General features: G+C 39.4%; 1 protein-coding gene across 2 annotated transcripts; it reads right to left on the bottom strand.

Annotated features, from left to right (window-relative positions):
- Nucleotides 1-1364: 1364 nt before the first annotated feature.
- Nucleotides 1365-9807, bottom strand: rae1 (ribonucleic acid export 1). 2 transcript variants are annotated; one of them, XM_085158697.1, is made up of 13 exons: nt 9675-9807; nt 8946-9057; nt 7770-7874; nt 5550-5642; nt 5373-5459; nt 5205-5291; nt 4001-4072; nt 3810-3917; nt 3555-3661; nt 3357-3432; nt 2323-2517; nt 2145-2230; nt 1365-1499 (listed from the first exon to the last, which is right to left on the bottom strand). In XM_085158697.1, coding segments are annotated over exons 2-13 (1107 nt in total). In that variant the 5' UTR covers nt 9036-9057; nt 9675-9807; the 3' UTR covers nt 1365-1498. The 2 variants fall into 2 exon arrangements, with proteins under 2 accessions (XP_085014823.1, XP_085014822.1); XM_085158696.1 differs by lacking the exon at nt 1365-1499 and having other exon boundaries at nt 2141-2230.
- Between the last annotated feature and the right edge of the window lie 1532 nt (nt 9808-11339).

The raw sequence follows: 11339 nt of genomic DNA on the forward strand, positions 1-11339 counted from the left end.
TGTTTATCACGTAGTCGACATAAAACAGTCACTCATCTACAGCACATAGAAAGTGCTTCAGTCTCATGATCACTATAAACTTTTTTTACATCTCAAAAGGCTGGAATAGCACCGAATAATATTACCATATATAGCCTTTGACTCTTGAGCCAGATGCCATGACTCCAATAACTTTACATGGTTGGGCATTCCGTTAACAGACTGGTTAAGCCATATTTTTTGATAGTATACTGAGAAATTAATGGGGCAAGTGTAAAAATGTCTTCAAAGTGCTTGTCAGATGTTGCATTCTCTATGTACTGCTAATAACAGACCCAGTGATGCCTTCAGCTATAAGTGCTGAAAGCAACAGGTCAGGCCTCATACAATAAGTTTAAATTGCCATTTTGCCTTGGAGTTCCAGTTAATCACTTTATTTGACTTGGACTTTCTGTTCAGCTAATCAAAAGAGTTTGGTGCAGCGGGTGAACTGTTGAGGAACCAGGACCGAGAGAAGTGTTACAAGCATCACCTCATGAAAGTCGAGGTGAGCCGATGAACTGTTGAAGCAGCACATCTTCCCGCCCTCAGTGCCTTGGAGTTCCAATGCTAAGTACCAAGGGTCAGGCTGACAGTGAGGTGATACTCTAATGACCTCAATAAAAAAGGTATTTAATTCACACCTTCTCCCCTATGAACTGCTTCACTTTTCTCACATGCCCTTTGTAGCTCGTCTTGCTACGTCATTCATATCCTCTTGATAAATCCCTCCCTTTTCCAGCTTTGTGCCTCAGTCAAAACCCCAGTGTTTAACTTTGATATCATTTGTCCTGCTTAAGCTCCCTGGCCTTTTCTATAGGTAACAGCTGGAATTAAAAGCATACAGGGCAAAATGCTCCACCTGCTGGTTAGCTTGGATTAACACAGGCAGAGAGGAGGAGACACCGTGAGCCAGATGTTCAGTTTATCTTAACTTTATGATTATTCCCAACACCTACAGAGAAATAAACAGCTGAAATGTTAGAGACAGCGGTGATGTTTGAAGGTGATGTTTTTAGATGCAGGGTACAGTTCCCCAAACTCTCAACAATCGAGACAGCAAAATAGCTGGGCTCTCCCTCAGGCTGGAATAAACATGTTCAAATTTAAGTGTTTACACATATTTATTTATACAGTTTCCGAGTTTCATTAATGAAGCTAAACCATGGGTAACAGCAAATCGCAAGAAAATGAAGAGCTGTAAAAAAGAAAAAGAAAAGCTGGACATATTAAAAAAAAAATTAACCATAACATCCAGATGAATGCCAAATAAAGCCCTCTCCCTCTAAGACCAACTGTCATGCAGCTGTCATCAATGCCAGGATGGGTAGGCCCTTCTGATTGGTCCATGCACAGTACACAGCCCAACGGCATTGGTCCAGGTGTTTGTCGTAAGGAAGGAGTCTTTCTCGAGCGTATACACACTAAAGCAGCAGGTCGTCTGAATTTCCCCACAAAAGATGCGACTTGGCATGATGAATCTGGAGACAGGAGGGAGCAGTCAGTGACAGGGAACGTTCTGAGGTTTCTTTTTGTCTTTTTTTTGTTTATTTCTGAAAATCTGCTCCTTTTTGCACATAACAGTCAAGAAATACATCACCATACAGCAGAGAAATGCATCACTACTCATCAGGCATAAATCAACATTTACAATTCATAGTTAATGTAAACTTTTGATGAATCCATTTATAGAAATACATTTTTCACTGCCCATAATTTAATAAATCTCTCAATAATTTAATAAATTAATGAAATCTGTCTTTAAATACATTTTTTTGTGCTGAGGATTACACTGCAAAGTCTAAAGACTTTCAAACTCAGTGCTCTAAAGTAGCCAGCAGGCCTCATCCTGTGCTTTTTTGATTGTACAGGTGCAAAAGCTGCTTCAATACATTATCACAGCAGAAACCACACAAACCTTCAGCAAAACTTATGGTCTGTACAAGCTACTTAAAGCAGGACATGACAATGCTGAGATCTGAATCGTATCAGTATCCTTACTTCACACATCCATGCATGCCCTTGAAAGGCCCCTGTGAGAGTCAGAGGAGAACTGAGGAAACAGGGCAGCCCTGTCCAGTGACCACGGTCTCCAGGTTTATAGACATTAACTGCCCTTCTCTCACCATTTCTTGTTCCGAGGCTTCAGCTCCTCAGCGGCGTTCCTCAGGAAGATGTAGTTCTTTTTCTGGGGGTTGTAGTACTCATGGCCCTGAATGATGACGAGTAGAAGTCAGAGTGAAAAGGCAAGCTTTGCTAACTAGAGTACTGATCCAACAACTGTAATGGTTTATTAGCGCCTACCTTTGACCAGTCGTAACTGGAAGCATACGCAAAGATGTTGCCATTATGGTTGAAGCAGCAAGCTGTGATGGGCTGGTCGAGCTGCTCTGAGGTCTTCAACTTTGTGCGGGCATCTTTGTCCCAGAAGCTGAAGCGTCCGTCTGAGCCCACGGTAGCCAGAGTGCCATGGACAGGATGGAAAGCGATGGCATTCACCTGGTGGGAGAAAACATAAAATAGGAAGAACAATTATACACAAATAAAAATGAAAGATATTCATTTAACAGATATTACAGACCCCCCCCCCCCAAAAAAAACCAAACAAACAAACAAACAAACCAAGAGACAATTGTGCCATTATTCAATTGCCTAACATAATTAGGCAATTATATAATAATGATTGTATTTAAAAGCTCAAAGCATGGAGATATCAGTCATAGCCACATTAAGACTAAAGAAAGCGTTAAATAAAACACTAACGATTGCAGATAATGAAATGTAATATTTTAAATTACACTGCAGTTCTTTCATCATCATTTTTAAACCTTACTTATTAAGATCATTATGAAAGGGAGGACTGTGCAATGATTTTAGTTGTACTATATGCAGACAGGTTGTACTGTATCTTTTAAATTTTGTATTGATCTCACTCCTGCTGTTGAACTTATAATAAATTGAATAAATTCACCTATTTAATAGCATGTTGTAATTACAAAGTTTAACTCTGTGCAATGCAGACAAATTCCAAATTTGAATCTCCTGTACTTGTGCAAAACGGAAAACAAAGCAAACATAAAAACTGCACCAATTTACACAAATCTTAGTTGGTTTAACCAAGAGTATATCATTACTAAAATGAATCCCATGTTTCTCCTTTAACAAGAATAATGTTTACAATAAAGCAGAGCTTCATTTAACACTGAAGCGCTTTACTAAAGTCCACAAACTAGGATAGTCTCATCAAATGATATCTCCTTTAAGAGCAAACAGACTCAAACTCACAAAATATATTTATCTACAATGCCGGCACTGGCCCAGAATTAAGACCAACTTACTGCATAGATGTCCTGTGGAGTGGTTGTGTTGGTTCCATTGGACCTGTGGCACTTGAAGGTGAAGTTATCTTTGGCTCTGAAACGAATGAACAGTGATTCATATTTCAGTTTCAATTATTGAACCAGTAATTTTATAAAAAAAATAAAGAAAAAAGGTGCACACTTGAATTCGAGCAGTGGATTGTATTAGTCACTCACGGGTTTGGAGGATTGATATAGTGGATTGCCACTCGGCCCTCAATGCTTCCCAGTGCAAAACCCGTAGGCTTGTTCTGCTTGTCCTTGAATATGGCCACACAGCGGTGCTGCAAGGATGTCACATTGGTTAAAGAGTAGTAATGCCAATATCTTGACATGCATGTAGCACCGATTAAAAATGAATCTTAGCAGTGTACAAAATTACAAAAGTGAGTGGCATAAGGTATACATATATTTGGAAAAGACAAAAATCACCTGATGTTTGAGAGGAGATTCTATTCGGCGAAACTCAGAGGGCTGGTTCTCTAGTTGGTACACTATCAGGCCTCTCTCAGCTGTGGCAACCACTGCCATGGGGTACACCTACACAGGGCACATTAAACATAAAAGAAAGTCAATCAATAATCAGTGAGCATCAGAATTTGTCATACTCATAAATCACTTACAACATCTGCGCAGTAGCATCTCTCAGGCATCTGCAATGACATCATAGGATTGGGAGATCGAGTATCCCAGAACTAAAGAGACAAATAGAAAAAGTGTTGTTTATAATTAATCATTTTCTCAAACAGCATTCAACATCTGTGTCTTTGAATCAATTTCAGCAAATTCAATTATTTGGAATCACTCCACAGGTGTGTATATGGTAAATGGTAAATGGCCTGTATTTATATAGCGCTTTACTAGTCCCTAAGGACCCCAAAGCGCTTTACATATCCAGTCATCCACCCATTCACACACACATTCACACACTGGTGATGGTAAGCTACAATGTAACCACAGCCACCCTGGGGCGCACTGACAGAGGCGAGGCTGCCGGACACTGGCGCCACCGGGCCCTCTGACCACCACCAGTAGGCAACAGGTGAAGTGTCTTGCCCAAGGACACAACGACCGAGACTGTCCAAGCCGGGGCTCGAACCGGCAACCTTCCAATTACAAGGCGAACGCCCAACTCTTGAGCCACGATCGCCCCTTAAATATGCTTAATGAGACATGTGGTTGGTTAAAGGGTCACTTCAGGGTGACCCCCAAAAGCTAAATTGAGCCAGCCAGGATAAAAACAGAAACATTTAAACTCTGTTTACACCCAATATCACATAAAATTTGCATTAGCTCAAAGTGGTCGGTTTTAATGAAAGGGGGATTCTGATACAGACAGGTGTAACCAAGTGGTCTTCTAGGCTTTATCTCAGTAATGTTAAATGACTGAACTGGATGACCACACTCTGTTTGTGGAATCTTATCTTATTTAAATGATGGCTTAACTACAGACACTTGTATTTTGATTAGGGGAATTCTATTATTTTATTTGTATATAACTACTTGGCATGTTTGTGTATTACTGTGATGGATGCCACCTAAATGCTAAAAATTTAAGCTTTAAAGCAGAAATTCACAAACCAATGTGCGAAGGCTAGGTGGCTAACTATCAGTCATACAAATTTCTACTATTCACTTTTTGCCATTGCAAAAAACATGTCCCATATTTTTTCAAACTATTGTTCATTTTTTTGCACTCAAACTAATGAATCCATTAGACATAGTAAAAACTCTTGGTCATGTTTTAATGCTTTGTCCCTACAGATATTCCATGAAAGCAAAAACTGAATGCACAAGTTGACAAGCATTAAAAGATGCTGCTTTTACCTTCAGTGTTTTATCCCAACTGCCAGTCATGATGCAGCTGTAGTTTGGGGCCTTGATCCAGTGGATTGCTTTAATTGGGCCATCGTGCTATGGAGAGAAATAATGAGAACTGTAACATGATTCTGCTTCATTCATGTCCACACAGTTGTTGTGGGTTTCTGTTCCAACCTGTGCAATCTGGATGGCTTGATTGCTGTTGAGATCCCACATCTTGGCTGTCTTGTCACAGGAAGCTGTGAAGACTTTGCTTCCATCCTGGACAGAAAAAAAGAAAAGCAGATCATAAATTACTCTACAACCAGACAGCATCTACTGCAAAGATTACATTTTAAACATTAAACCTACATCACTCCAGCAGGCATCCAGCACTGGACCTGTGTGCATCTGTTGGGCCTTGGGAACAGTCTGTCCATTGTCCTGCACCTCCCAACATCGGACCTAAGTGTCAGACGATAAGCCACTGTTAAGATTTTCAAAAAGTAAAATATGCACGATGTATATAAAAGTCTCAAAGAGGAAAAAGAAAGAGCAGAAGAGAGCAAATGGGATATACTATGAAGCAGCATTAATGGGTAAGTGTGCTACGTCAAGCTTAAAGTCAGACTTTGTGTCATTAAAAGTGGCTCTCTTTTTACATGGCTAAATCACTGTGATACCTTATGATGAGCACAAAACCTTGTTGGGAACAGGTTATGTTCAGCATTCTTGTTTCAAATCTGCTTGAAGTACTTTGTTCTCATGCTTTATTTACAGCCATTTTTAATTGTTATATAGACACTCTGCTGGTTGAATACATTTTATACGGGCGAGCTGTTAAACAATGAAGCCCTGCTGTAAAGTTACAGCAGTGCAAACTGTGCATCACATTGCTGCTGGAATGTGAAAGGCAAAGTGACAATAGACCCTGTGCACGAGAAAATGCTAACTTCCTGGTTTGAGACCGGATGTAGGGTTGTACATTTCCGGTAGCTTTACTTTGCGGTCAATTGCTACTGCAAAGATATACTCCAAAATCATGTCCAAAACTCGAAAACGGAAAGATCGCGTTAAGTTACAAAGAGCAGAAGGTGGGAACACTCACCACTGTTGTGTCATAAAAAATCTAATGATCAATTTTGACGTTTAAAGAGTTTAGATCGATCAGTTGTTTACATCACTCAACACAAGCAGAACCGCATTACAAAATCAGAAGACACATCGTCCACATTCAGAAGCACATCTCTGTATAGTGACTGGTCTTATGATTTAAACAGGCAAATGTTCAGCATTCAAACTACAGGTGAACAATAGTCAAACCAGATGTTTCCCGTTATGTCGATATCAGCTCGTCAAGTACACACCTACACAGCATGTTAAAAACCGTGAAAAAAGCCACACAAAAAACGAATGATTGCTGGTAACGGTTTCTATACAATTAGTATTTACGAAGGGTATGTTGTGACTTCCATTCAAAATTACATTGGTCCCTCGCTATAACGCGGTTCACCTTTCACCTCGCTGTTTCGCAGATTTTTTAGTGCAAGTTTGCATGCTTGTTTTTACATCACATTGTGTCCTGCGTCCTGATCGCTGCAGACGATCTCCTCCGCGACGTCTCTCCTGTACAGTACAGAATCGCTGCATCGATCGCTAGCAGTGTGACTCTGAAAGTGCAGTACTGTATGTCCACGAAACGTTTTGCACCGTCAAAAAATAAAATTGGCTACTTGATTTCACCTATCGCTGGTTATTTTTAGAACATAACACCTGCGATAAACGAGGGACTGCTGTTTACAGATACTGAGAAATATAACATTTGAATCCCTTTTCTCTTTTGCTTTGAGGCGCGGGGGGAAAATATCGACAAGTCGATGAACATCTTTTACAGATATATTAGGTAAATGCCCAAGACATCTATTGAAATGTAAATCGCCGCTTGATTCATTCATTTGCTTAACTTGTTTTGGACTGTAAACCAGGCGCGAATAGGACACCGGAAACAAAGCTCCCCACAGGAGTTTCCACATCAGAAGTAGCATATGCTAACATGCACATAGTATATTCTAATCTGCTGCTTTACTCTTACACTGCTGGAACTGCAGCTACAAGGACACAGAACACACTCAAAGGATACAGGTTTAATCAATAAAAAAATAACATCTCTCTTATTAGGTTACAGGACAGAAACCTTTCGTGTCTAAATCTACCCAGTTTAGATTTTCAGAGCTCTGATGTTTGGCCATCACATTAGAAATAACTGCAGAAGTGAGTTTTAAAATAAGCACAATGCTGGGCTTAACAGAGATAGTTGGTAACTACCATCATTATACCCATTATATAGGTTTTTCAGGCCAGTATAAACAAATATTGAAGTGTGTATATTAGGCATAGTGCCTTTATTGAACAATGTTGAATTTCACATCCTGCTCATACATTATGCGTCACTCTTTTTAAAATAGGCTAATTACACATTAAATAAGGACTAGGTAACATGATTTAGCGATTAGTATAAATAAAACTATAGTAATAATCTTTCATTTATTCACTCCACCATAGACAATAAATGCGAGTGAATAAATTACTCACATCATTAGCCCAGGATCCTCCAATGAGGAAGTTTCCAGGCATGGTGGGTGGGCTGAAAGCCAGGCAGCTGATGCTGTCATCTGGAGGTGAAGTCACTTCAACATCCTATAAGGCAAGACAAAAAACAATAAAGTAGTATGAGGAGGACCAGTGACAAAATGAGGATAGAGTTTTAAATGACTCCTTTAAACATTTAACAAAGTTTATGTCATACAACATATTGACAACACTATTGGGCCACCTATACATGTTAGCTACAGCAGCTTTGATGAGATCCCATTCATTAACATGGAGTTGGTTCCCCCTAGGCAGCTGTAACATATTCTATTTTTCTGTGAAGGCTTTCAACAAAATTTGGAGTGCAACTGCAGCTTTTGCCCATTCATCCAGAAGAACATTTGTGAGTTTAAACATTGATGTTGGGTGAGAGGGACTGGGTTGTTAATCCAAAAGATGTTAGCTCGACAGCTATGGAAACCATACCGTGAAGCTCTTGATGCACAGTTTTTGTGTTGATGTTAATGTCAGAAGACATCTGCAGTAAGTGGGTCAGCAAATCATTGGCTACTTTTACCCACTATAATACTAATACTAATAATAATAATAATAATAATAATAATGGATTGCATTTATATAGCGCTTTTCGGGGTCCTCAAAGCGCTGTACAATTCCACTCTCACATTCGCACACTGGTGGAGGCAAGCTACAGTTGTAGCCACAGCTGCCCTGCCCTGACAGAAGTGAGGCTGCCATATCGCGCCATCGGCCTCTCTGGCCATCACCAGTAGGCGGGAGGTGAAGTGTCTTGCCCAAGGACACAACGACCGAGACTTCAAACCGGCAAATCTTTGAGCCACGATCACCTATGTACCTCAGCACTCGGCAACTTCACTCGGTAACGTTACCTGGCCTGGCTGAGTTGCCAATAGTTTCTAACTGCTTCCACTTTGCAACAATATCACTTACAGTTAAGCGTGTAATATCTAGAAGGCAAGAAGTTTAACTTCTTGCAAGTCAGTACTTGAATTCAGTGAGTATTTTACAACAACTCAGTCTTTCAAAAATGTTTGTAATGGCTAGCTGTTATATCTATGGAATGGCACTAAACACCTCAATTCAAAGATTAAGAGGTGTGGTCCAATACTTTTGGACATATAGTGTATGTTGCCGCTTTACCTTCATGGGATTGTGGCTGTCTGTAGTCGTGCTTCCAAACACCCCGGTCCCTCCAGTCCCAAACCCCGAGCTTGTTCCAAACAAACTCATAGTGCACTAACGTCAGCCACCCCTGAGAGAACAAAGAAAGACAGTGCTTTTATATGAAACAACACACTAACTGCCAAAAGTTGTCAGTGCATCAAACAATACCATGAACCACTGAGCAGGTGATGAAAACAAGTGAATACTGCATGTGTGAAACACCGGGTAGCACACATTACGACATCCATTCAAGTACAATAAATTAGTTTTGCTTACAAGCGATATATAACTGCACTCAAGTTATCGTTGTTATTATTATTGAGGATATAACGAAGTCACACATCTGGATAACCAAAACTTAGCATGACAGCTAAAGGAAATGCTAGCTACACCACTTGCCACTGCTAACTAAATCACGCTACCAGGCTCGTTAATAAAAGGATAAATGGTCATTTAACTTCGATTGATATTTAAAATAGGGCTGAACCTATAAGCCACTATTATGACACCTTTCTCTGTGTGAAAATAAATACGTTTGGAAAAAAACGAGCTCGCTAACATTAGCTAAGCAACTCTTGACAAACCACTGTGCCTCCCGGGCTGGAAAAAACAAAAAAAATTCATGTATGGTGACAATTTTAAACAACCATAATTAAACATTTCACTGTCACTGAAACCTTCTCATACCAACAGGGATATACATACCACTAATTTCCTTCTACTCTAGATGTAATGTCGCAACGCTGAAAACGCTAGAAGTGTGGCGCTTGTTCCTTTGAGTGCATAGTCGCAGGTTGATGACGCTTTGGCTCCAGCGCTCAAGAAAATGCAAACCCAAAGGTAAACGCTGTGTGGCAGCAAAGCAACAGGCTGCATGCAAGCATACTGTATGTCTATGGGCAGCCCATTTGAGTTAAGGTGCCCTTTCAATTTCAGATTTTTTTTAATATGACACCATTTAGATGAAATACTGTACAGATAAACAAAAAGTAAGAAAGTGGCAGATGGTTATTAAGCTAAGGGAAATCATAAGTAAAGTACTATGTATATAGCCTGCAGCCTAGGAAGTAAGATTTTTAAACGTAAAATGAAAGGTTACCTCACTCAGATAAATGTAACAAATATTTAGTTTGGAAATAGGAGGAATAGAAAAAGTTATATCAATACTTTTGGGAGTAAAGGTTTGGTTTAGTAAATGTGCCCACTTTCGAGCAACTGAAATTAAATGTAACCTATGAAAAAAGGGGAAAAACCAGAAGAAAATTATGTGGCAATAAAATTTGCTTCAGTCTCCCTTTCACTGGGCTGTGGGCTATCTTTCTGTAGCTTTGAAAAAAGGCAATTGTGCAATAAGAGCGAATTAAAAATCAGGTTAATCAATAACTAGGTTTGGTAAATTAAATAAGGAACAATTGTGTCAAATTATGAACCTTGTAGTTATAAGGCACTAAATATTCAGTGGAGCTGGATGTATAGCTCCAATGGGGAAAATGGCTTAAATTAAGAAACATGTTTGTTAATTCAACAATTTTCAAAGTTAACCTAAAGGCTTAAACACTATGGCTTTTAAGATTTAAACTGTTTGTAGTTGATTTGGAGGCCTCTTGAGTTTATGTGAGTTTACAGAGATCATGAGTCATGTACAGTGCTCTCTGCATAGGAAAAGCCATCTCAAGCACACATCTGGTGTCTGCTATGCAGCGCCAAATTCATTAGGTTAGGTGTTTTGTTTTGTTTGAATATATTAATTTAAGCAATGATCCAGTGACTCTCTCTCTCTCCCTCTCTCTTCTTTAATACAAATAGTGCAGAGAGGCTATAATTTGTACTTTGCCTAATAGATCACCTTGACCTGTCCGTGGTTTTAATGTTTAGACTCATTGAAACCCAGGTAAATAATCTGTACTTCAGGATCGAATTGTTTTTCTAATTCAGAAATAAGAAGGAATAAATAAACAGGTGAAAATTACACGCAAAATAATAAATTCAAGCAATTAAATAATGTAATGGTTTTATTGAGTCAGCTCTATTTGTGACTTGATGTAATGGTATTGATTACAAAGTGGGGGATTTTGCCAACTTTCCTCTTGGTTTTTGTCGCTTTTATTGAATTTTATTTTATTTATTTTTTATTCTTCATGCTCGTCTAACGTCACAGTTTTTGCTCCTTGCGTTAAATATGCAGCTAGATCTCTCTTTGTTTATGATTAGTCATCTGACGCCAAACGGCTCTTTATGTAAACGCGGTTGATGCGGAACACCTGGGCTGATAACTACCGCCCTTAACGTGATTACGGTTGTTAGGTTTAGTTAAGTCATATAAGTGCAACGGAGTCGGTGACTGCTGCACTTGCTTCGTAGTACAGATCG

This window comes from Neolamprologus multifasciatus, chromosome 5, assembly GCF_963576455.1.
Source record: "Neolamprologus multifasciatus chromosome 5, fNeoMul1.2, whole genome shotgun sequence".
Taxonomy (NCBI): Eukaryota; Metazoa; Chordata; class Actinopteri; order Cichliformes; family Cichlidae; genus Neolamprologus; species Neolamprologus multifasciatus.